Source organism: Talpa occidentalis, unplaced genomic scaffold, assembly GCF_014898055.3.
Source record: "Talpa occidentalis isolate TD23 unplaced genomic scaffold, MPIMG_talOcc4v2.1 talOcc4.7, whole genome shotgun sequence".
Taxonomy (NCBI): Eukaryota; Metazoa; Chordata; class Mammalia; order Eulipotyphla; family Talpidae; genus Talpa; species Talpa occidentalis.
This window is the reverse complement of record NW_023605083.1, coordinates 91,331,985-91,355,751: the sequence shown is the minus strand read 5'-3', so window position 1 is coordinate 91,355,751 and position 23,767 is coordinate 91,331,985. Positions and strand designations below refer to the sequence as shown.

General features: G+C 50.6%; 4 protein-coding genes across 6 annotated transcripts; 3 read left to right on the top strand and 1 right to left on the bottom strand.

Annotated features, from left to right (window-relative positions):
- The first annotated feature begins 1,492 nt into the window (after nucleotides 1-1,492).
- On the top strand, nucleotides 1,493-4,086 carry CLDN7 (claudin 7). Its single transcript, XM_037492448.2, has 4 exons — nucleotides 1,493-2,131; nucleotides 2,981-3,145; nucleotides 3,260-3,344; nucleotides 3,434-4,086. The coding sequence occupies exons 1-4, from the start codon at nucleotides 1,909-1,911 to the stop codon at nucleotides 3,594-3,596; spliced, it is 636 nt and encodes a 211-aa protein (XP_037348345.1). The 5' UTR covers nucleotides 1,493-1,908; the 3' UTR covers nucleotides 3,597-4,086.
- ELP5 (elongator acetyltransferase complex subunit 5) lies at nucleotides 4,056-12,761 on the bottom strand. 2 transcript variants are annotated; one of them, XM_037492444.2, is made up of 8 exons: nucleotides 12,446-12,607; nucleotides 12,241-12,301; nucleotides 12,077-12,157; nucleotides 8,600-8,820; nucleotides 6,245-6,426; nucleotides 5,305-5,400; nucleotides 5,068-5,168; nucleotides 4,056-4,434 (listed from the first exon to the last, which is right to left on the bottom strand). In XM_037492444.2, exons 1-8 carry the CDS (start codon nucleotides 12,489-12,491, stop codon nucleotides 4,320-4,322), a joined length of 903 nt encoding a protein of 300 aa, XP_037348341.1. In that variant the 5' UTR covers nucleotides 12,492-12,607; the 3' UTR covers nucleotides 4,056-4,319. The 2 variants fall into 2 exon arrangements, with proteins under 2 accessions (XP_037348341.1, XP_037348342.1); XM_037492445.2 differs by lacking the exon at nucleotides 12,446-12,607 and adding an exon at nucleotides 12,635-12,761 and having other exon boundaries at nucleotides 4,057-4,434.
- Nucleotides 12,762-12,884: 123 nt separating this feature from the next.
- CTDNEP1 (CTD nuclear envelope phosphatase 1) lies at nucleotides 12,885-19,895 on the top strand. Of its 2 annotated transcripts, XM_037492446.2 has the most exons (8): nucleotides 12,885-13,827; nucleotides 16,659-16,725; nucleotides 16,821-16,939; nucleotides 17,122-17,193; nucleotides 17,578-17,694; nucleotides 17,922-18,033; nucleotides 18,464-18,548; nucleotides 18,850-19,892. In XM_037492446.2, the coding sequence occupies exons 1-8, from the start codon at nucleotides 13,726-13,728 to the stop codon at nucleotides 18,908-18,910; spliced, it is 735 nt and encodes a 244-aa protein (XP_037348343.1). In that variant the 5' UTR covers nucleotides 12,885-13,725; the 3' UTR covers nucleotides 18,911-19,892. The 2 variants fall into 2 exon arrangements, with proteins under 2 accessions (XP_037348343.1, XP_054544823.1); XM_054688848.1 differs by lacking the exon at nucleotides 17,922-18,033 and having other exon boundaries at nucleotides 13,380-13,827; nucleotides 18,850-19,895.
- Nucleotides 19,896-20,872: 977 nt separating this feature from the next.
- GABARAP (GABA type A receptor-associated protein) lies at nucleotides 20,873-22,918 on the top strand. Its single transcript, XM_037494249.2, has 4 exons — nucleotides 20,873-21,065; nucleotides 21,614-21,692; nucleotides 21,830-21,948; nucleotides 22,425-22,918. The coding sequence occupies exons 1-4, from the start codon at nucleotides 20,976-20,978 to the stop codon at nucleotides 22,488-22,490; spliced, it is 354 nt and encodes a 117-aa protein (XP_037350146.1). The 5' UTR covers nucleotides 20,873-20,975; the 3' UTR covers nucleotides 22,491-22,918.
- The last annotated feature ends 849 nt before the right edge of the window (nucleotides 22,919-23,767 follow it).

Sequence of the window (23,767 nt, the reverse complement as noted above, 5' to 3'; positions counted from 1 at the left end):
GTCTCTGGTGAATCCTCTCACCCCCCACATCTCTGGCCTGTACCCCAGCTATTGTATGCATAAATAAATAAATCTTTTTAAAAAAGTAGATTAAAGAGGGGAGAGAAACAGGTAGCAGAAAAGGCAGGAAGAAGGAAATAATAAAAGATGAGTCAGGAATGAGCAAATGGGGGATGCTTAGAAGACATGTCCTGAGGAAGGGGACATCAGTCAGGAGAGTGGAGTCACCCTACCGAGAGTGAGCCCTTGAGGGTTGACAGTAGGACAGGAGGGAGTGGGAGTGGAGTGGTCAGGGCTGAATCCCAGAAGTTGTGGAGGATAGAATGGTGGGAGCATGGGAGAGTCCATGCAAATTAGGCAGGTCCAGGCTGGGAATCAAGGATATGGCATATGGCTGGGGGGTCCCTGGGGGAAAAGGGGGGAGGTAAAGGTGGACAGGTTTGGAAAGACCCCCAGAGAGGGGAATGTTGGGTGTAGGCCTTACTGTACTCCCCACCCTCGGTAGGCTTCTGCCTCAGTGGTTTCTTCCTTCAGCTAAATGGACCCTGGATGTCGGAGGGGATAGTGACCACCCTAGAGGTGGGTGCGAAGGGCCCAAGCTTTAAGTCATGTCAGGGATGGGGATGGGGGCCAAGAAAGTGGGAGGTGTTGGAGCCGGAGCCGAGTTCTGGTGGAGGACACAGCAGGAGGGCCACCGACAGATGCGACAGAGGCACGAGGATGGCAGAGGGGGAGGCGCTGTGGAAGGGGAGGGATGCTGACGCGGGGAGTTCTGGGGGCCTGGGCCCTTCGCACCCACCTCTAGGGTGGTCACTGTTCCCTCCGACATCCAGGGTCTATTTAGCTGAAGGAAGAAACCACTGAGGCAGAAGCCTACCGAGGGTGGGGAGTACAGTAAGCCCTTGACACTAGGGCTCTTGACAGTAGGACCAGCTAGGATAAGGGGGGGGAGGGGATGGGGCGTAAAAAGAAAAAAGGTAAATTAAGAGTGGGGGGTAGGGGAGTAGAGACGGACAAGAGCACCTAGAGTGGAAACCAAAAGTCTCCGCGGCAGGGAACAGGCGCAGTCAAGGCTGACCGGGACGATCCCCTCCTCCCCACCCGGCTGCGCAGCGTTCCAGGTACATCAGGTGGAGAGAGGAAACGGGGCTTCTTGGTGTCCAAGGGAAATGTAGTCTAGAGGGGCTGCCCCTGATCTTAGGACTCCCGACAAGCCTCGGTTTTCCCCACCTCCAACGGTCAAAACCCAGCAAGTGAAGGGGCGTGACACCGGGGCTCAGGTTTCTTCCTCTTTACCTGAACAAGGAGGGGTAGGGGCCAGGACTTCCGGTTCAGGTAAGTGTCCCTTCGGTGACGTCAGGTCAACCTCGGCCTCCGCACCGGTCCCGCCCCCGCCCCCCCCCGCCCGCGGCGCTGCGATGCCCGCGGGGGCGCGCCCCCGACGCCCTACATATATATACTCAGGTGCGCCGCACCTGTCCTCGCGCACCTGCCCGCTCACCCGCTGAGGAGCCTCTCCGTGGTGCAGCGGCCTGGGGCTGACAGCCCAGGGTACTTTGGGGACTTCCAGCGCCCAGGACCGCGCCCAATAGGGCCCTCCACCTTTTGTTCCAGCAGGGTCGCCGGGAGCTGGGGAGGGAACCGCCGGACCTTCGCGGATCGCGTTTGTCTGCTACCTGTCCTCTAGGCGCAGCCTGTTCCTTCTGCTGTTGCGACCCTCGCCCCACCGGAGGGGGTCGATTTGTGTTTACTTCGGGTAGTGAGAAGATCTGCGGTCACTCAACTAAAACTTCTTGCTTTTTTTGGGAGCGACCTAAGACCACCAAGTGGTCTTTTGTGGGGTAGTCCCCTAAAGTTTGTTTTATTGCAGGGTCGCCTGCCCGGCGTCCCCAGTTTCTGAGGGCGGAAATGGCCAATTCGGGCCTGCAGTTGCTGGGCTTTTCCATGGCCCTGATTGGCTGGGTGGGCCTGTTGGCGGCCACCGCCATCCCGAAGTGGAAGATGAGCTCGTACGCGGGCGACAACATCATCACGTCCCAAGCCGTATACCAGGGGCTGTGGATGGACTGCGTCACACAGAGCACGGGTTTGATAAGCTGCAAAATATACGACTCGGTGCTCGCCCTGCCGGGTAAGTCAGAGAAATCGACGGGGCGGACGCGCCCAGGGCCGAGGTCGCGGGGTGGGGTGCCGGGCAGGGCCGGAGTCACCAGGGCTGGACGCCTTGGGTTGCTCGGGAGCAGGCGGGGAGAAGAGGAAGCTGCGGGAGCAGAGGGGCTGGGCGGGAGCGGGTCAGGATTCTGGGCGGCACGTGGGCCAGTACGCAAGGGCCAGCTGCACCCCCTCTTCCGTCCCTGCTCGGCCTCGGCTCCCGGCGGCCCAACCCACTCGAAAAGCGGGGTCCCAGACCCGGGTGGTCCCTTGCTCCACCGCCCTGACCAGGAATCGGCCTCCGCCATCTCCCACCCTTTTCTCTCCTACAAAAAAGGCCGCGCCTGGCGGAAGCTGCGGGGTCGACAGAGGGCGGCGGAGCGTGCGCGCGGTCAGACATGGGCCGCTGCCTGCGGCCTCTAATCTTATCGGCAGATTAGTCGAAGCCACAAACCCTGTGGCCCAGATAGTGGGGTCAGATCTGGGACGCGGGACGGCATGTGCGGCCCGTGCGGGGGATCCGGGTGCTACCTCCCCTTTGTCGCGGCCTCTCTCACCCTTCCCCCCACTCGGACAGTTTCATCGAAACCTTGTTGCCCCGGGCGGGTACTAGGTTAGAGTGGGCGGGGCGGAGCTGAAAGGCCTCGCAGTTAGGAGGGGGCAGGACCTAACCAGCTTGAGCCCGCGACTTGGACGCGGAGCGGGGCCCAGGGGGTGGGGTGCGGGGGTAGCGCAGAATCCTGCTGGTCGGTGGGCGCAGCCGGCGACTCCAAATCTTCCGAGGCCTGCCTTTTCCAGCAATGACGGTGTCGTTCTCCCTACCCCGCAGCGTCTGTGCAGGCCACTCGAGCCCTAATGGTGGTATCCCTGGTGCTGGGCTTCATAGCCATGATCGTGGCCACGATGGGCATGAAGTGCACAAACTGTGGGGGAGATGACAAAACGAAAAAGGCCCGTATAGCCATGGCCGGAGGTATCATTTTCATCGTGGCTGGTGAGTCACAGAACTAAGGTGGGCCCAAGGGCTCTTCTCCCTTCTCCCCATTTTGGACGAAGAGTGGGCAAGGTGACTTGGGGCTTAATGTATTGGAATTCTTCCTCTTTCCAGGTCTCGTTGCTTTGACAGTTTGCTCCTGGTATGGCAACCAGATTGTCAGAGACTTTTATAACCCTTTGGGCATCATGAATACTAAGTAAGTTCGGCAGTCTTGCCTCCTAAGGGGACAGGTTTGGGGTGGGCAAAGGGAGGGCAGGATCTCTGACCCCAATCCTCTTTCCACAGGTTTGAGTTTGGTCCTGCAATCTTTATTGGCTGGGCAGGGTCAGCTCTGGTCATCCTGGGAGGTTCGCTGCTCTCATGTTCCTGTCCTCGGAATGAGAACAAGACTGGATACCGGGCACCCCACTCCTACCCTAAGCCCAGTTCTAACAAGGAGTATGTGTGATCTGGGACCCCTTTGTGGCAGACTGAAGGTTATGTGTGTCCAGATAACTGAAATCTCAGGACCTGGGATAGAGATGGCAGTGAGTGGGCAGGATGTGGAGTGATTGGCAGCCTCCCAGTCACTCTAACCTTGCACATCATGTACAATGGGTGGGAAGACAAAAGGAGGGGAGGGTGTGCTTTTTGTACAATAATAAAAAGTGTGTTTTAGAAAGTTGGATTTTCCCCCTTCAGGGTTTTTGCTTTCTTCTCAGATCCTTGCCTGGGCCCTGAAGTATACCTAGTCAGTTAAAAAAAAAACACTGATGGAGCACCAGGGGTATGCTTGACCATCCGTGTGTTCCAACCCTTCATTGTTATTCAGACCCCAACACTTACTGACTCAAAGTTTCAGCTGCTTAGAGTCCCTCATCAATTCCCATCCATCAGTCCTCTCTCAACTTTTACTTAAATAGCTACCAAAATTTCTTTAATAAAAAATTAAGATTTTTATTAGGCATGGGGAGGTTTCTTTTTCTTTCACCTTCTATGAGAACTCCATCCCACTTTTTGTCCTATTGCACAATGATTCTGGGCTCATGGTCATAGCGCAGGGCCTCCACAGACATGGAACAAAGTTGTGACAGGGACAAAGTAAGGCCAACCAAACAATGGAAGGATGGTCATGGGCCCAAGGTCTTCCTCCTTCCTGTCTACTTATAATCTAGTCAAATTTCCTGGCCAGTCAAACATCTAGGTCATCATCTGGGTCTTCTTGGTCCAGGTCATCATAAGCATCTGGTTCATAGAAGATATGGCTGACAGCCCGGCCTGGCGTAGGGTGCAGAAGAGCCCGCTGCCTGAGAAGGGAGGAATTGGTGCTGGTTAGGATGGGTAATGTCTGGATACCCTCTTCCCAATGAATGTGATTCCCTCTTTGGCCTCTATTCTGTCTTGGTTCAAGTCCCTTTCTCTGATTTCCTTGTTTAGTTAGTACTCAAGCACCATCTGGTACTGGGATATACTACTATACTCCTCTACTAATAATAACCCAAGTTCTCAGCAGCTTGAGGGCAAGGATTCTATAGTAGTCTTGCTTCACCCACCCACACACAGAAAAACGTACCTACTAAGCCCGATAAATCTCTTTGTAGTACCCATCTAGCTTCCTAGTCTAGTACTGTTGCCGAGAGACAGGGTCTCTTCCCAGGGTCTGGTACTGGGATATACTCCTATACTGCTCTACTAGTAATACCTGGCTCTGCGCAAGCCCAGATTAATTATTTGGAGACAATGGTGGAAGTGGGACCCAAGGCTATATGGGAAAGAGACATAAAAGCCCTTTGCTATTGTTAGAGTATGGGTGGGTAAAGAACCACTCCCTAGACTGTCTCTGGAGGTGGACTTCAACCCCTATAAAGTCTGGAAGGTTAATCAATAACCTGCTGCCCCACCCTTTAGGCCCAGGTGCTGGGTATCTGCCCCAACCTTACTTTTCAGAGCTGAACTGGAAGGGGAGGGTCAAGTTATCTTTGGCTTCTTTCTCTTCCTTGGACAGGTGAAGGTTAAAGGTCAAATGAGTCGTGGGGTCCACCTGTAGGTACAAAGGATGCTGCCAATGACCCATTGCTAGAATCCCTGACCACACCCCAAAGTCTGCAATTTTTAGTCTCTCCTTTTGCCAGACTCCAAACTCAGTTCCCTGTCCTGGCCCTGGCACTCTTAGATACCTGGAGTTTGTGAAGATCTAGGTGGTCCTGGGACTCTAGGGGTGGTCCTCCTTGGAGATCCAAACTAAAGTCAGACAAGATGGAGAACCAATGAATCTGAGAAGAAAGAAGAGCATTTAACAGACTTTTTCCATCTTACTGAATAAACCAGAGCACTTAGAAACTAACGAGCTCCCAGGCATTTCTGTAACTGGGTCCTTTTAGCTCTTGCTTTCTACTTCTAATCCCTCCAACAAGGCTCCCCAGATAAGACTTCTTCCTTTTCCCCACTAGTAACTACTCCTGGCTCTTCTTTTCCATTTCCTGGAAAGCAGTATCTTTTATGGTTTAATAAACTCACAGGGGGCCTCCCCGGTGGCGCAGCGGTTGAGCTCTGGGTTGCGAAGCTGCCCGCGGCCTCTGCAGCGCTGGTTCGATCCCCGGCTGCTCCCCGGCCACCGGAGGAGGGTCCCACATGGCGCGCAGACCTCTCCTGCCGCCCACTGCTCCCCTCAGCAGTGTGCTTCGGTCTTTCTGCCTGTTCTGTTCCCTGCTCTGGCGGGTTCTCTCACCCTCCCGTGCTTCTGACTGTACCCAGTGCATGTATAAACAAACCCTTAAACAAACAAATAAATAAACACGCCTCTATAAAAAAAATAAATAAATAAACTCACAGGGTCTGATTCAGACAAAATGTGAGTTCAAATGCTAGCTCTACAACTTACTCTCTCTATAACCTTGGTTAAGTAACTTAAAACTTCATTCTTCCTGGATTTTTGCTGCTCAGGCTGCAAAATGGGGACAATAAAACAATCTACCTCATGGTAGTTGTGAGGATTAAATAAGGGAATGGATGAAATGATGAAAGCACAGGGAAGTGCTTAATCACAGCATTTTCAGGGCTATTCCCATCAAGACTTCCCCTGCCTGATCCAATCTCCAGTACACCTGGTGCTCTGACCTGATGGGTTGGGCGCTGTTGGTGCCTCCGATAGAGGATGTGGGCTGAGGTCTGGCCTGCTGTCCCTCTCAGGGTCACCTCAGTTTGAGCAAGGCTGCTCAATGCTCCCACAGGGCCTGGGCCATGAAGCTCTTCATGTAACAGGCCTAGCACACGCACCTGTTTCAATGGGGAGCCGCCACCTGGAGAGGGACAAGAAATATAAGCCATGAAGGCCAGTCAGGAGCATTCAGGGTAGTCCTGAGATAAAATAGTGGAGAGGAAAAAAGAAAGGATGTCCATATTAAACATAGTTCAGTCACAATCCTAATTTATCTTGGCCAGTTTCACTGCCCTGCTCTGATCCTTTCAGCCCTCAACTTTATTTTTTTATTTTTAAAGATTTGTTTATTTATGCATACAAGAACTGGGGTACAGGCCAGAGGTGTGGGGGTGGGGTGAGAGGATTCATCACAGAGAAAGTGGGGAGCAGAACAGGCAGATCTACTGAAATACACTGCTGAGGAACACTTAGTGTCAAGCACTGAACTAAACATTTTAACATTTCAACCTTACAAAGGTCAGCATCTTTAGGTTGAAATGTGTAAAACAACTAATATTTGACCAAATCTTACCTTAAAAAAGGACAATTCCAGAGGACCTCCCTAGTGGCTCAAAGGGTTAAGTCTCAGCACTATGAAGCTATCAGTAGTCACTGCAACATAAGTTCGATCCCTGGCCAGGGAGCTGACCCACATGGCGCAGCAGACCTCTTCTGTTTGCCTGCTGGTCCCCTCAGCCGTGTATTTCAGTCAATCAGCCTGTTCGGCTTCCCACTCTGTCTTTGGTGAATCCTCTCACCCCTGCACCTCTGGCCTACACCCCGGCTCTTACATGCATAAATCATCTTTTTTTTTTTTTTTTAAAAGACAATTCTAGGGCCTCCCTGGTGGCGCAAAGGGCTGAGTTTCAACACTATGAAGCTATCCTCAGAGGTGCAGTATGAGTTCAATCCCCGGGCAGGGAGCTAACCCACATAGTGCAGCAGACCTCTCCTGTCTCCCCGCTGTTCTCCTCAGCAGTGTATTTCAGTCACCTGCTTGGTCTGCTCCCCACTCTTGTCTCTGGTGAATCTTCTTACGCTGCCCCCGCACCTCTGGTCTGTAACCCAGTTCTTGTATGCATAATAATCTATATTAAAAAAAAAGAATTCCTGGGCCTCCCTGGTGGCGCAAGAGGTTAAGAGGCAACCTATGAAGCTATCCGCAGCCACTGCAGAATGAGTTCAATCCCTGGACAGGGAGGTGACCCACATGGTGCAACAAACCTCTCCTGACTTGCTCGCTGCTCCCCTCAGCAGTGTATTTCAGTCAATCTGCCTGTTTTGTTCCCCACTCTGTCTCAGGTGAATCCTCTCACCCCCCACACCTCTGGCCTGTACCCCAGTGCTTAAATAAATAAATCTTTAAAAAAAGACATTTCCAAATGGTTCGTTCTAATACTATAAACTCTACCCTCCTTTCCCCCATTTTTACAGAGCAAATGAAAGCATTGAAAGTAAGCTGGGTATTTGATTCCTTGATACAAAGCTGAGTGTTTTAACTCCAAAGTCCACTGTAGTACCCTCATTGTACTTCAGAGTACCACTGCCCCTTGCCTGATCAAATTTACCTAGCTGACCAATTGCTCTTCAAGACAGTTCCTTCCTTACTGTCTTGTACTCTGTGCATATTCCTTTATGATAGATGGCCCTTATCAGACTATCTCATAGCTGCTTGTTTACCTGCCTGTATCCTTTACGGAACTTTGAACTTCTAGAAGACAAGTATCTGACTATGGTTAGCTTTTACTTTCCCATTATCTAGAATTGTATCTAACGCATCATACATATTTAATGTTTACTGAATGAATGAAATGAATGAGTAAAAAAGAACTTGAAGTGCCTCCCTGGTAGTGCAAGGGGCTAAGTCTCAGCACTATGAAGCTATCCTCAGCCATGCAGTATGAGTTCGATCCCTGGGCAGGGAGCTAATCCACATGGAGCAGCAGACCTCTCCTGTCTCCCTGCTGCTCCCCTCAGCAGAATATTTCAGTACATCTGCCTGTTCTTGTTCTTACTCTGGTCTCTGGTGAATCTTCTCACCCCACCCCTGCACCTCTGGCCTGTACTCCAGTTCTTGTATGCATAAATAAATCTTAAGGAAAAAAAGAACTTGGAAAAGAGAAAATGTGACTGACAGATATCATTATGAAGAAGTCAAGAACTAGAATAAAGGCTAAAAAGATGAACGCGGTCTCAGATATGTTTTTCCTTAGGGTAGAAAGGGGCACATTCCTTAGCAGGGAGAGATGAATGAGGGGAAGCAGGGGTCTCACCAGGGCAGGAGTCCCAATGGCCTAGAGTATTCAGGGTCTGGCAGAGTGAAGCACAGGGGAGGTGAAGCAGCAGCCAGCTAAGTGAATCAAGAGCAATGGTGACAGGACCAGGATCTGCCCTCTTGCATATGGCTCTCAATGCTCCCAGGGGCCCCCTGGCAACATCTTCCCCCGTTTTCAACCAGTTGAGAGGGTCTTTAAAGAAGTCATGGTAAACCAACCTGCAAAGGGAGAACGGGAGACAACATAATATTAACCCATGCCCCCCATTTCAAACGTCATCTTCTGATCTTTGTGGCTTTTTTCACAATTTTTGCTACTATCCTAAATATTGATGAAAATTATTACTTACAGGTAGAATATGTTAACTGGAAAGAGATTTTGATGTCAGACAGCCCTGAACTCCAAGTTTGGCTTTGTTACTTGACTAAGATGACCGGATATATTACTTTATTTAAGATTCAGTTTCTTCATTTATAAAATAGGGATACCAACCTCTTAACATGTAGTACAGTGCTTGACATAAACTAAATGCTTGATTAGTGCTACTTATCATTATTATCAATTATATTATGAGTGGTACCTAAAGTGAATCACTTTCTGGATGGTTGAAGGGAAAGGAAAGAATGAGAGACATGGTTCCTATCCATAGTAAAGTTTATGAAAGGTTAAGAATTAAGTCATGGGGCTTCCTTGATGGTGCAGGCGGTTGAGTGCTGCACTGTGAAGCTGTCCACAGCCTCTGCAGCACGGGTTCAATCCCAGCCGGCTGGCGAGAATCCCACATGGCGTAGCAGACCTCTCCTGTCTAGCCCGCTGCTCCCCTCAGCAGTGTATTTCATCAGTCTGCCTGTTCTGTTCCCGGTCTGTCTCTGGTGAATCCTTTCACCCTCCCGTGCATCTGGCCTGTACCCCGGTTCTTGTATAAAAATAAATAAATCTTTAAAAAAGAATAATAAAAAAGAATTAAGTCATGTGGTACTAACTACAGATAAAATAGCAATCCAGAAAGGCAGAATGGCATGGGCTTGAAATCATTGTAGTAGAACATGTTACTAGATAATCCCTTTCTCTGTTCTGCTTCCCACGTGAATATCATCTTAACATATAGAACCACCTCTCTCAAAACAATGGCTGATAAAAAGTTAGGTCTTAACAGAAAAATATAAAATACTATTATCATTTAATGGGCTGTCCAGACCAGGAAGCGTTCTTTCTTTTTTTTTAAAGATTTATTTATTTATTTATACAAGCACTGGGTACAGTCAGAAGCGCAGGAGGGTGAGAGGATTCACCAGAGCGGGGAACAGAACAGGCAGGTTGACGAAATACACTGCTGAGGGGAGCAGCAGGCACGGCAGGAAAGGTCTGTCGTGCCATGTGGGACCATTGCCTGTGGCCGGGGATCGAATTGGCGCTGCAGAGGCTGTGGGCAGCTTCGCAGCCCAGCGCTCAACTGCTGCGTCACCAGGGGAGGCCCAGGAAGTGATCTTTCTTAATCAAGCAACGTAAATTAGTTCAGTGACCTTGTGATCTGGATGCTTTTCTCTGTCTCACAGAGACAGACTCTGTAAGTCTTGGGAATTCTACCTGCTAAGTCTGTTTACAGCTGTCCTAAACTCTGTTCCTACTGCTGTTGCTTTAAGCCATATCCCTGTCATCTGTCATTATTCTCTAAGATTCATTAGGGCAGGAACTGTATTTTCCTCATTCACTATTATATCTCCTGTGCCTAGCAGTTCTGGTTCATAACTGATGCTCATTACATAGACATCTCAGTCCCTGTCTCCAAATTGCCCCCTTCCAACCAATTCTCCACACTGGTCACTGGGTTTGTCTAACAGGATGATGTTACCGCTTTATTCCAAATTTTCAAATGATTCTCCATTACCCTAAGAATAATACATTCCTTTTCATGCTCTGTAATGCTTTTTACTATCATATACATTTTTATCTTTCTGACCTCAGGAAGTTCTTCCATGAACAGATATGCCTTACCGTATCTCCCTAACTTGGCACATGCCGTTACTTCCATCTCTATGCTATGTCCCAGAGTGTTGATGGAAGTTTGGAATCCATGTACGGTTTAAATATTACCAGTTTCTGAATAACTAAAAAGGCAGAATGCATTTTTATTATCCTCCAGTAAAGCCTGTAGTGCTGAACTGTAGTTGGTATTTTATTACTATTTCTTTTTAAACTTCTGGGCCTCCCTGGTGGCGCAGGGATTAAAGACAGAGCTATCAAGCTATCGCCAGCCACTGAAGCATGAGTTCCATCTGCGGCCAGGCAGCTGACCTCTCCTGTCTTGAGTGCTGCGCCCCTCAGCAGTGTATTTCAGTGGAACTGTCTGTTCTGCTCACCACTCTGTCTCTGGTGAATCCTCTCACCCCCATCACCTCTGGCCTACACCCCAGTTCTTGTATGCATAAACAAATCTTTTTTAAAAAGATTTATTTATTTATTTATTTATACAAGAACTGAGGTACAGTCCAGATGTGCGGGAGGGTGAAAGGATTCACCAGAGACAGAGCAGGGAACAGAATAGGCAGACTGACGAAATACACTGCTGAGGGGAGCAGCAGGCGCGACAGGAGAGGTCCGCCACGCCATGTGCAACCATTGCCGGCACTGCAGAGGCTGCAGAGGGCCCCACAGCACAGCGCTTAACCGCTTGGGCAGACTGCATAAATAAATCGAAAGAACACTGCCTCCCCTGTGGCGCAGGTTGAGCGCTGGGTTGCGAAGCTGCCCGCGCCTCAGCGGTGCCAGAGCTGCTCCCCGGCCACCGAAGGAGGGTTCCACATGGCGCGCAGACCTCTCCTGCCGCCCGCTGCTCCCCTCAGCAGTGTACTTCGGCTGCTGTTCTGCTCCCCGCTCTGGCTCTGGTGAATTCTCTCACCCTCCCGCGCTTCTGACTGTACCCAGTGCATGTATAAACAAAAACGAACAAACAAATAAATAAATAAATAAACATGCCTCTATAAAAAAAAAAAGAACAACCAAAAAACTTCTAGGGCCTCCCTGGTGGCACAGAGGGTTGAGCACCACGCTGTGAAGCTGTCTGCAGCCTCTGCAGAGCGGGTTCAATTCCCGACCGTCTAGGCAGATGCCCACATAGCGCGGCAGACCTCTCCTGCCTCGACTACTGCTCCCCTCAGCAGTGTCTTCGCCTGTTCTGCTCCCCGCTTTGTCTCTGGTGAATTCTCTCACCCTCCAGTGCCTCTGGCCTGTACCCCAGTTCTTGCATAAATAAATAAATCTTACAAAAAACACCAACTTCTATGGTCTCTGCTTTAGATTTTCCAGATACTCACCCCACCTGCCTGCCGCTTTTTCTAATTCTCTGAGAGACTCATATTCAATCACTAAATATTTAGCTAACTGCTATTAGACACCAGATACTGCGCATGCTGCTGTATGGGAAATTCCTTAGTAACAGAAATCCCACATCCAATTAAATCTGTTTGTTCTTACCGGCTGTTGATGTTGGAGTCAAACCCTTCACGGAACTCTTCCTCACTCACTTCACAGCCCAGGATGTGGACTTGCTCCCCACTGAGGCAGAATAAGGGGGATTGTCAAAAAGTGGAGCCCAGGCTCCCTTCCCAGCGACGAGGGGGAGATACTGTGGAACTCACCACAGTGCAGATTTCTTGATAAGTGCCTTCAGCAAACGGCGCCCCTCCCACTCCACCGAGTCTGGGGAGAGATGGAGAAACTTTGTCAGAACACTGGGGTCTCCACCTTCCCGAACCCGTTGCGACCTCTAGCCCTGAATTGTGACGCTTCTCCACTTGCACCACTTCAGCCGGGTTCCTAACGTCCTGTACCCAAGGTCTTTACCCCGAAGCAGCACCAGACCACCAAAACCCAAAAGCGATTCCAACATCTTCAGCGGGCGTCGCGCTCCCTCCTCCGACGCCCTCTGATGGCGTCATGAGCCGCTGCACTGCCCCCTCCAAGAGAAAGGGGCGGGGCACGCATGTTTCCTCCCGCTAAAACCTGGCACAGGCCGAAGTGCGGTGATCATACTCAGTGATGCCAGGGGGCTCATGCGGAGGGGTTCTTCCTGAGCCTGGTCGCTGATGTAGGGACGACGCCCACTCTAAATTTTTACCATGAGTAGGAAGGAGGAAGGGAAGGGCCGTTGGGGCAGTTGTCAACGTGAGGGGGGGAGGGTCGCAGACTGTCGGAACCTCTCCGGCAAGAGCCTCCACTCGGCCCCGCCCACGCCCCTGGAGGCGAGGCCGGCTTCATCTCAGGCCCCGCCCACCGCCATCTTCCGCGCGTGCGCAATATTGCGGCCTTGTTGGGAACGCACTCCATTTTCCTGTCCCCACCCCCATAGACCGAGCTAGGGGAACTGAAGTCCCGGTGAAGCGAATACACGTCACCACCGGAAGTAGTGTCAGAGGGGAAGAGGAGGGGGGAAGAGAGGAGGGAGCCCTTTGGGCGGTAAAATGGCGCCTGTCAGAGTGGGAAATCCAGCTGCAGAGGCTGTAGCCCCGCTTCCCAGCGGCTAAGGCACCACCGACCTCGGGGAGGGGGAGGCCGCTCCGGTCCAGCCGTCCTCGTCCTTCGGCTCCCCCTCCCCCTCTTTTCTTGCTCCTTCGCTCAGCTGTCCAGTTCTCTGCGGACGCAGCCCTTTGAGCGCCGCTGCCCCCGCCCGCCCCTTTCCCGCGGGCAGCCCCCTAGTGCGCCTGCGCAGCGGGCCACCCTTCGCTCCCCCTTCCCCTCCCCCTTCCTTCTCCCTCCCTCCTTTCTCCCTAGCCCCTCCCCCACTACCCCCTCCCCCAATTCTCCATCCCCTTCCCTCCCGGTCTCGAAGGACCCCGTCCTAGCCCGACCTGTCTCATCCCGCAACCCCCGCGAAGCGGTCTGTACCATTCCCCGCCCATGTGGGCCCCCGCGGGCTGCCCACGCCTGTCCCCCAGCTCCCGGTTCCGCTGGGCTTTCCCCTCGTCGGGGGTGGCTTTCTGAGCCTTCCGCTCCTTGCTCCTCTCTATCGCTTTTCCTGCCACTCGGGGCCCCCGTACCCCCTCCCGGCGGCGGGGGGCTGCCCCGGGGGGCTGGCGGAGCTGGGCCGCGGGGGCCCCGGGGCCGGCGGTGCCGGGGTCATCGGGATGATGCGGACGCAGTGTCTGCTGGGGCTGCGCACGTTCGTGGCCTTCGCTGCCAAGCTGTGGAGCTTCTTCATTTACCTTTTGCGGAGGCAGATCCGCACGGTGAGCCTGGATGGGTGGTCGTGGTGGTGGGGACTTCAGTCAGCGGTGCTCAAGGGTTTTCGGAAAGTGTCGGGCCTGTGGCTGGGCCTAAGAACGGTGTCCTGGCAGTGCCTTCTCCGCTAGAGAATTAAGGCATCTTTAATTGGGCTTGAGGTGGGATGGGGAGGAGGGAAACTATCACAGAACTGAGATTTGGGGGGACTTAGACGGGAAACGGATTTGGCAGTTCTTGGGGGCTAGGGTGTGGGTGGAGCGCACTTTTAGAAAGCTGGAGTTGTTGCTGAAGAAAACGAGAAGCGGGGAACACCTGTTTGATGGCAGCCTGTGTGTTGATGTGGATTTGTGGAAGGCCTCCTATTTTTAGGAATCTCCGTGTGTGTTTGATCTTATAACAAGGGAAAGGCTTATGTGTCAAAGGTGATGGTGGGAGGGCAGGCAAAGATGGAGACTTGGGAAAAACTCTGAATGTGAGCCCCCCACCTCCTCCACGGTCAGGAATACTTATTTCATAGTGTGCATGTGGTATCTGGATTTAATGAGATCTTGGGACTAAAAAAAGAGACTGCTTTAGTTGTGGAAAGGAACCATTAAAGTTTGAGGGTGTCCCTATCAGGAGACTTAACTTGTCATTTGTAGGGCTTGAATCTGAGGACTTGCATGTTTCTCCAAGAGGCCTTAATATTGTGAGAGGTACTCTGAGGAGTGGAGACTGTGGACAAACCCAAGTATCTCTGGGCTCCCTCCCCCATAGTTCTTCAAGGTCAAAGCTTCATAGACTAACAATTAATGAATGTGCTGTTGTGCTCTCATCACCACCCGGGAGAAATCACTAAAGGAGTCTGGGGAGAATACAGTGAACTGGGGTGAGTGTCTCTGATCTGTACTCTTTATTATATTTCTGTAAAACTTGAAGGGGCTGCCTAGGTCAAAGAATTTCCAGAAAGTCCTGGTGGTTGTGGTGCTTGACTTACTGATTTGGGGCAATGGTCATTTCTTTGGAGTCAGTCTCTTAGCGGTCTGCTTCTACTTCCTGATTTAGGATGAAGATTGTTCTGGGTGGTCATAGTTGTAGGTAGGACTGTTACCCTAAGACAAAAGTTAGGAACCAAAAAGAATTTGGGGTCAGAGATGCTGAGATGTATGTGGGGTTAGCTCCTGGGGTTTTCTTTATGTGCTAGTTGACATTCTCTCTGCCTGACCCTGTTCCAAACATCCCCCGGTCTCCCCTAATACATCAGTTTTTTGCTCTGGGTGCAAGGATTAGTGCTATAACACAATCAATGCTTAGTTACTTGCAAAACTGCTCTCCTTCAGGCTGCGCTGACCCCACAGCCTTTTGTCTTTCCTTCCAATCTGGTTTCTCCCCTCCACCCCCTTTCTGGCAGATGCTTGGAGCATTCCCTACATGCCCAGCATGTGCAACCCGAGATAGCAGGTCAGGACACCCGAGCTGTTGCAGCCCTCATCATGGCCCAGGGAGAAAAGAAGGGCAGATGCTTTGGGATTAGGGGAAGAAGGCACTTTGGTTTGATAGGTGGGGGCTCAGGCCTAGGGATGGGCTGAAAGCATTTGTGCTTAGAAGAGAGCAGAGGAGAGATTGACCAGGCTTTGCATAGAGGAGACCCAAGGGTAGAAATTGGAGCTTCTAAAGAAAGCTTGGAGAAGCTGGAAGGCTGAGGTGGTGAGGTCCTTGTTTCTTCCTCATCTTTCACTCACAACCCTTCACTCTGGTCTTCTGCATATCCTGTCAGCCTGGCAGGTGGGGCTTCCCAGTTTCTCTGCCTTGTGCTGGGTACCAAGATAAGGAGGCTGTTCAGTGGACTGAGGTCCTCTGCAACTTGTGACTTGGCTAGTAGAGATAGAAATGGACAGGTGGCTGGTTAAAATAGGCCTAGTGGCCCCTGGCCAGAGGAACTTAGCTGACCTGACAACCCCTGGATTCCCTCATCCTCCATTTCTTTAAGGACCCAAGGAACTTCTCTCCTGACTTTTAACTCTCCCAAGGAATTCCATTCTCAGGAATCTGAGGCTCTTAGTTCCCAACTGGAGGTGATGGGAATGATCACAAAGAGTCCTTGGGGTGGAGGTGGGGAGGGTCTTGTGTTTCTTTGTTTAGCAAAGCAGTATAATATCATGGGAAAGAGGGCAAGTTCTTGGGTTGGATTGCTTGAGTACAATCTCCACCTCTTCATTGATTCTATTAGCTGATCACCCTGCTAAAATGTTCTGGGAACACAGCCATGATTGAAACAAACCATATTCTCATAGAGTTTGCATTCTAACTTGGGGGGGGGGGGCAAACAATTAAATTCCTAGCTGTGTATTTATTCTCTCCAACCCTGGATTTCTTCATCTTTAAAGCAGAGATGATGTTGTTTCTTCATCACTGAAACAGATGTTACATTATTGTTAGGGTGGTTTTGAGAATTAAGTAATTTACATAGTGCCCAGCATATGGTAAATGTTTGACACGTACCACCTATTATTGTCGCTGGGGAAGAGGAAGATTTCCTTGTGAAGGTTTTTTTTTTTTTTTTTTTTAAAGATTGATTTATTTATACGTACAAGAACCAGGGTTGAGAGGATTCACCAGAGAGAGTGAGGAACAGAACAGGCAGATTGACTGAAGTACACTGCTGAGGGGACCAGTGGGTGAGACTGAAGAGGTCTGCTGAGCCATGGGGGTAGCTCCCTGGCCGGGGATTGAACTTGTGCTGCAGCGGCTGCGGCTGTGGCAAGCTTCATAGGTTGCGTCTTAACCCCTTGTGCCACCAGGTAGGCCCCATCCTTGTCCAGGGTTTTAATCCTGTATGCTTTCCTGCCATTTTTAGGTAATTCAGTACCAAACTGTTCGATATGATATTCTTCCCTTGTCTCCTGTGTCCCGGAATCGGCTGGGTGAGTGTGCTGACTGGGAAGACTCCTTTAATGTGAAGTAGGGTTCAAGGGCTGGGTTGAGGTTGGTTGGTATTATCCCTCCCATTGTGGTTCAGGCCAGGTGAAGAAGAAGATCCTGGTGCTGGATCTGGATGAAACACTTATTCACTCCCATCATGATGGGGTCCTGAGGCCCACAGTTCGGCCTGGAACGCCTCCGGACTTCATTCTCAAGGTGTGTGGGGATAAGAAGAGATGAAATAGTTCCAGCTGTTATTCTGCTTATACCTGGATCCCCGTTCCCAATCCCAGCATGTCTTGTCCCCTTCCATGTCCCCTCCACTAGCATCAGGCAGTGGGAGGGTGGGGTGTCCTTTAGGTTTGTGTTGTGGACAGCCCTTCCCTGTTCTTCTATAGGTGGTAATAGACAAACATCCTGTCCGGTTTTTTGTACATAAGAGGCCTCATGTGGATTTCTTCTTAGAAGTGGTGAGTTTGTGGAAGCTAAAAGGAGCTCTGATAAAGAAGTAGCTTTACAGCTTTTAAATGTAGAGGTTTTGGAGGAGGTAAATAGTAAGGAGAAATGGGTACGGGCAGTATTGGAGGGGGGGATGTTGTAGCATGGTTAGAGAATGGCTTTCAGTAGTTTGGGTTCATTGTTGTGTTGGTATAATTTTTGCCCTTTTGTTCTTACATCTCTGACCCTTAGGGTTGTATGGTGTCTGAGACTCATTCAGAATTTTGTGTCCCCAGAGATACTCCATGTTGCTAAAAGGCCTGAAGGATGAGACTGAATTCCTAGTGAATGAGAACTGTATGTCTAAATGCTTGAGCACCTTGTCTGACAACTCTCTCTTCCCTGATCTATTTCAGGTGAGCCAGTGGTATGAACTAGTGGTGTTCACAGCAAGCATGGAGATTTATGGCTCTGCTGTGGCAGATAAACTGGACAATAGCAGAAGCATTCTCAAGAGGAGATACTACAGACAGGTAAGGGGCGAGAATCCAGGTCTAAGAGTGAGGCTCAGGAGTCAGGCCATCAGGGAGGGATCTGCATTTCAGGCAACTGTCCTGAAATGATAGCTTCTGGGCGTGTGGGGAGGTGTTCTGCACAGTCCCCTTGGTGTGAGTTGGCTTTCCATGGGTGTTGTTGGGATTGGGAAAGCAATCACAGAGGGTGAGTCTCCTTTTGATGCTGAGCTCACCCTGCCTTCCAGCACTGCACTTTGGAATTGGGCAGCTACATCAAGGACCTCTCTGTGGTCCACAGTGACCTCTCTAGCATTGTGATCCTGGATAACTCCCCAGGGGCCTATAGGAGCCATCCAGGTATGGGGGAAGGTGGTGAGACTGGCATGACCAGAAAGTGGTTCTGAGGATGTCTTTTAAATGCATGGAACTGGGATTCCCTGGGTTATTATAGGTTCAGATGCAAGTTATTTCTCTTAAATGAGATGTCCCCACCCATCCCCCCTTGTCTGTTTCATTTATCAGGTATTTCATGTCAGGCTTGTTTTAGGTCAGACACAAAGACAGTATTTTCAGTTAGAAACCTCATTCTAGTATAATGTGTGATGATTAAAATTAAATTTTATTTTGGAGGATAAATCAGGAAGGTCTTACTTAGGTCATTGAGTTGGGGGGCAGTGGGGGGGGGATATATATTTTGAAGTAATGATCCCCACCCTCAAATAAAAGAAAAAAACTCTGTCTCTCTTGAATCTTTTGTTTTTCTCATGTGCATTTTTACCCACCCTAGACAATGCCATCCCCATCAAATCCTGGTTCAGTGACCCCAGTGATACCGCCCTTCTTAACCTGCTTCCGATGCTGGATGCCCTCAGGTAAGGGAAGCAAGACACTTAGATTTCTGAGGAAAGGAGGTGGTGGGAGATCCCAGGAGGGAATAAAAGTTTGTCCTGTTTTACTTAACTAATTTCTCTTCCTTTAAGAACATAGCATTTGAACTCAAGTCTTACATTAAGTTCATCACTTTTAGCCATTGGGATTGGGCAAATAACCTCTGTCTCACCACGTGAAAATGGCAGTCATTTCTGCCCCACATCTCCATTGAGACTGCCTTACACTAGCGTTGTGAGGATATCAACTATAAGGACTCTACCAATGCAATTATTGTCATCCCAGGTTCACCGCTGATGTTCGTTCTGTGCTGAGCCGAAATCTTCACCAACATAGGCTCTGGTGACAGCTGCTCCCCCTCCACCTGAGTTGGGGTGGGGGGGAAAGGAGGGGTGAGCCCTCAGGATGCCGTCTGATGCCCTGTCTGATGGTGAGGACTGCCTGGGCAGGGTCTGCCCCTCCCACCCCTCTCTGCCCTGGGAGCCCTGCACTCCACTTGGAGTCTGGATGGACACATGGGTCAGATGCTGAAGCAGCCTCACTCTAACTTCGTGTTCGCACTCCCTGGAAACCCCAGACTGGGACATAAGCGGAGGCTTAGGAGAGCTGAAACAGTGTCTGTGGTGGAGACAGGACTGGCCAGAGTGAAAAACAGACATTCGGTAATCCAGGAGACTCAAAGTGAAGCCAAGCCAGCTTTGTTGTGATTTGATTTTTTAAAAACTCTTGTAAAAAACTGATCTAATTCTTCACTCCAAGGGCTGGGCTGTGGGTGGGAAAATGGGGTTTTGGGCCACTGGATTTCCCTAAACTTTACTTTTCCCACTTTCCCCTTCTTCCTAGATTCCCTCAGACCTGTAACCAGCTTTCTCTTATTTTCTTTCCTCTTTTAACCATGCATTATAACTTTGAAACCAAAGCTGCCCTAGGTCCTTCTCTGGGTGTCTGGGAAATGAAGGGAGGGGGTCTTTGTTCACGTCCCCTAGCCTGAGAGTAGGCAGACTGCTGTTGGACAAGAGAGGTAGGGGGAGTGGTGGTATTGACTTTGTGGGGATGGGGCAGTGAATATCGACATCAAATGCTTTGGTGAGAAGGGTCTTGTGATAGGATGGGCTCCCTGATGGGTTACAAAAGGACAGCTGTGTGTCCTGAGGGAAATTGAGTGGCAGAGCTGCAGGACACACAAGTCTGGACGGCAAGGAAACCCGGATGCCAGAAGACATACTGCAGGAGAAAAGCTGGGCTTCACAAGGATTAGCTAAGTGGGTACTGCTCTCAGGCGGCCGGTGTCCCAGGTCTTCCACTGGCCTTTACTCTCCTGGGCAAGACTGGACACCCGCCCTACGGGCTCCACCTCCCGCCCTACGGGCTCCACCTCCCGCCCTACGGGCTCCACCTCCCGCCCTACGGGCTCCACCTCCCGCCCTACGGGCTCCACCTCCCGCCCTACGGGCTCCACCTCCCGCCCTACGGGCTCCACCTCCCGCCCTACGGGCTCCACCTCCCGCCCTACGGGCTCCACCTCCCGCCCTACGGGCTCCACCTCCCGCCCTACGGGCTCCACCTCCCGCCCTACGGGCTCCACCTCCCGCCCTACGGGCTCCACCTCCATAGCACCCTCCTCCCCGAGCCGGCTCTACTTCCTCGCACCGCCACGTGACGCTCCGCCCTTTTCTGAGATCACATGATTTAGCTTTGCAAATGCTGAAAGTGTTCTTCCGCGCTGACGTAGTCCCTACCTTTCGGACCTCCTTTCCTGTCCCTGTTGGGCTACTCATTCCTTGAACTTAAGTGTTCTGTGCATCTCCGAATGTATATTTTGTTGCTGTCCTCCTTTATTTCTGGGGACCATCTCCACCTAGGTACTATTTTGTTTTGGTGTCAACGGCCGCTTCCAGCGTACCAACACGTTCGTGAATAGCTAGCCTTGTAATTATCTCGTCTGTTTTTCCTCTACGTTATTTCCAAAAAGAACTTTTGGAGAACCCAGTTTCAAATTATGATTGTCATCTCCTAGTCCCCTACCCCTTTTCATCCCTAGCTCCATGTGGGGGAAGGTTGGGAAATAGGTTATCAGTTATTTTCAACGATAGCAAAAACCAATCACCTTGGTTACGTCAACTGCGTAGCCCACAAGTTGAATCCAAAGCAATTACGCTGATGGCGTGGGTGGGGGGGCCTTTAGTAGGTGGTGCCACGCTAGTGGCGTTAGGGTCACTGCGCTAGAGGCGTAACATAGCTGGTGGGGCGGCCCTTGTTGTGCTGCATCGGGGCTGTGAATAGGGAAGTGGCGCAAGTCCTGGGATCGCTCCGCTGAATTCGCCCGCGCGTCGCTGCCGTCGCCGCCGCCCCCTGTCCCGGCCCCCCCGGGTTCCCTCAGCCCAGCCCGGTCCAGCCCGGTTCCCGGGAGAATGAAGTTCGTGTATAAAGAGGAGCATCCGTTCGAGAAGCGCCGCTCTGAGGGCGAGAAGATCCGAAAGAAATACCCGGACCGGGTCCCGGTGAGGACAGCAGCTAGGGCCGAGGGCGCTGGCACTTGACGCCACAGCCTGATTTGGGTGCGGGACGGGCAGGCTGCCGATTATGGCGGGGTTGAGAATGAGTCTGAATTTGCTGTCTCTGGGAAAAAGGTGAAAGGAGTGGGGTTACAGTAGAGGGAAGGGTGAGGGGATGTGGATGAGAGAAATAGACATTGGCTTTCTTGTGGGAGGCTGTAGGGAGTTTGACAGTCTGGTCTTCACATGGTTAATCCTCCAGCTAGGTAGGTTTTCGAGATTAAAGCTCTGATCTGCCCAGGGAAGTCATCGCCCTCTAATTAAGATAGTTGTTTATTATGACGTCCTTTGTAGGAATACTGTGTGTTTAGGAGAGTTTGAGTCAGTGGGGTCAGGAATTCTGGACTCAGGGATACACCGCGTGTGCAGAGACAAAGAGAAATGAGTCTGGGGTAGGTTTGGGTGCTAGTGAGACTGCTATTTTGAATTTTTGACAGGTAGAGCTTTCGCACTGTATACTTAATGTCTCTTAATTTTCATTTTCCCTTCATCAGGTGATAGTAGAAAAGGCCCCCAAAGCTCGTATAGGAGACCTGGACAAAAAGAAATACCTGGTGCCTTCTGATCTCACAGGTAGGAATCTGACCTAAGACCCAGGATTGCTTCCAGTGGGTGGGAGTGCAATCTGTGGGAAGAGGTTTCGATAGCAGCTGTTCTTTTTAAGGCATTTATGACCTCTGTGACTTTATTGCATCTTGCATCTTTGGCAGTTGGTCAGTTCTACTTCTTGATCCGGAAGCGAATTCATCTACGAGCTGAGGATGCCTTGTTTTTCTTTGTCAACAATGTCATTCCACCCACCAGTGCCACGATGGGTCAATTATACCAGGTATGGTGACTCGGAAGTGGTGGAGGCTTTGGAGATGAGTTGGAAGAGAATGAGGGGAAGAAAGTTTTAAATAAGCAGTTCTTTGAGTAAACTGAGTTGCTTAGCTCTCAATTTTATCTTTGGTCTTGAAATTTTAGGGTAGTCCTGAGTTGGAGTTTAGATGGAGCTGTGGAAGTAGAGAGAAGGGGACAACAGTAAGCTGGAGCAGTAAAGCTGGAAAGGCTGTTTCAGTCACGACCCTTCCTTCCTTCCCTATTTGAAGGAAGCAGAGAACAGTTTGAGATCTTTTTGCTCAGGACTACTGCTAGGAATAATATTGCTTGGTTGCTAAGGTTTGGATCAAGTGAGGGAGAGAATCGAGGCACTAGTTTTGGGGTCTTCAAAAAGATTGTTTTTTGAAGAATGTGTCTGGACAGTGGGTGTTTCATGTATCTAAAGCCAGGTGCATCTAGCATCATTTTCTGCTTTCACCCCAGGAACACCATGAAGAAGACTTCTTTCTATACATTGCCTACAGTGATGAAAGTGTCTACGGTCTGTGAAGCTGCTACCCCTGAGGTGGGGGTCTCATTCTACAGAGAGAGAGGTGGCCCCCTTTCCTTGACGTACTCCTCTTCAGGCTCAAACACCACCTCCCTTCTTCAGGACCTGCACTTCCTAATGTTTGAGACTCTCTCTTCAGGCCCTCTCCACAGGAGGGTTAATGAGGGAGATGGCATATAGTACCTCTCCTTTCTCCTTTCTTTCCCTTTCTCTACCACTTTTGCTTTAGACTTCTTGATTGTCAGTCTCTGTCACATCCAGTGATTGTTTTGGTTTCTGTTCCCTTTCTAACTGCCCAAGGGGCTCAGAACCCCAACAAGCCTTTCCTTTCACTACCTTCTCTTTTGGGGGTAGATGGAAGGGACTGAAATTGTGGGGGGGGAAATGGTAGAAGGCACATCAATAAAGAGGAAACCACCAAGCTGAACTGGATTTTGCTTTGTGTTGCTTCCCTCACCATTTTTTGTGTTAAGTGGTGGGGAAAGAGGAGGTTGGAGGGATAGTATTTTGGTTAATTCTCTTCATTTTGGGCTGTATCCCCTGTGCATAAAAAGGGTACTTTTTTTGAGATGGACTATTTTCAGTATATCGTTTCATGACAACTCAGCTTTATATGTGTTTACTGAGTTATGTAAAAAATACTTTTTTTTTTTTTTAACTTTGGTTTCCTATGAGGAAAGTTTAAAAGTACCTGCTTTAGATAAACACGTCCAAGTTTGTTATTACCTCCTGGGTTATTATGGATGAGACTTTCTTGTTTAGGAGCTGGTAAAAGGATCCGTCCTCGGTGGCACGTAACTTGGTTAGGTTTTGTGCTGTGCTGTGGGATCTAGTGAAGTGGAATTCAAGGGAGGGACAAGACCGGGAGGAGAGAGCCATTATTACCAAGGGAACTTCATCTCCCAGCAACCACTTTTCCGTCTGGCCGGAAGTGAGGCGGTCCTTTGGGGGAGAAAGAAGCTGCCGAAGGAGGCAGTATGGTGGCCGAGAGTTCTAATCCCTTCTTTTCCTTCTTTCTTAGTCCCGCCCAGCCTACATTTCCCAGGGGCCTGCGCGCGCTCTTCCGCTCCATGATTTTACTCCCAATCTCCCCGCCACTCCCCGGGGGAGGGGAGTGGCTTAGTGCGCCTGCGCCAATCCGTGGCCTGCTGGGAAATGAAGTTCCAGGGCCTTATGCAGGCCCCTTTCCGCTGCCTCCCAACAGACTACAAGCCCCTTGATGCATTGCGCGCTAGCGCCCGCGAAGGGTGGGGGGAGAGAGGAGGAGGGAGGGAAG

Excerpts from the sequence above, each read along its gene's own strand:
- CLDN7 (XM_037492448.2), top strand. The coding sequence starts at position 1,909 with ATGGCCAATTCGGGCCTGCAGTTGCTGGGCTTTTCCATGGCCCTGATT. Across the intron at positions 3,146-3,259 it reads TATCATTTTCATCGTGGCTG|GTCTCGTTGCTTTGACAGTT; the intron begins GTGAGTCACAGA and ends TCCTCTTTCCAG. Across the intron at positions 3,345-3,433 it reads TTGGGCATCATGAATACTAA|GTTTGAGTTTGGTCCTGCAA; the intron begins GTAAGTTCGGCA and ends CTCTTTCCACAG.
- ELP5 (XM_037492444.2), bottom strand. The coding sequence starts at position 12,491 with ATGTTGGAATCGCTTTTGGGTTTTGGTGGTCTGGTGCTGCTTCGGG. Across the intron at positions 6,427-8,599 it reads CCATTGGGACTCCTGCCCTG|GTGGCGGCTCCCCATTGAAA; the intron begins GTGAGACCCCTG and ends GTCCCTCTCCAG. Across the intron at positions 5,401-6,244 it reads AACAGCGCCCAACCCATCAG|ATTCATTGGTTCTCCATCTT; the intron begins GTCAGAGCACCA and ends CTTTCTTCTCAG.
- CTDNEP1 (XM_037492446.2), top strand. The coding sequence starts at position 13,726 with ATGATGCGGACGCAGTGTCTGCTGGGGCTGCGCACGTTCGTGGCCTTC. Across the intron at positions 13,828-16,658 it reads TGCGGAGGCAGATCCGCACG|GTAATTCAGTACCAAACTGT; the intron begins GTGAGCCTGGAT and ends TGCCATTTTTAG. Across the intron at positions 17,194-17,577 it reads TGGATTTCTTCTTAGAAGTG|GTGAGCCAGTGGTATGAACT; the intron begins GTGAGTTTGTGG and ends GATCTATTTCAG.
- GABARAP (XM_037494249.2), top strand. The coding sequence starts at position 20,976 with ATGAAGTTCGTGTATAAAGAGGAGCATCCGTTCGAGAAGCGCCGCTCT. Across the intron at positions 21,066-21,613 it reads AATACCCGGACCGGGTCCCG|GTGATAGTAGAAAAGGCCCC; the intron begins GTGAGGACAGCA and ends TCCCTTCATCAG. Across the intron at positions 21,693-21,829 it reads GGTGCCTTCTGATCTCACAG|TTGGTCAGTTCTACTTCTTG; the intron begins GTAGGAATCTGA and ends CATCTTTGGCAG.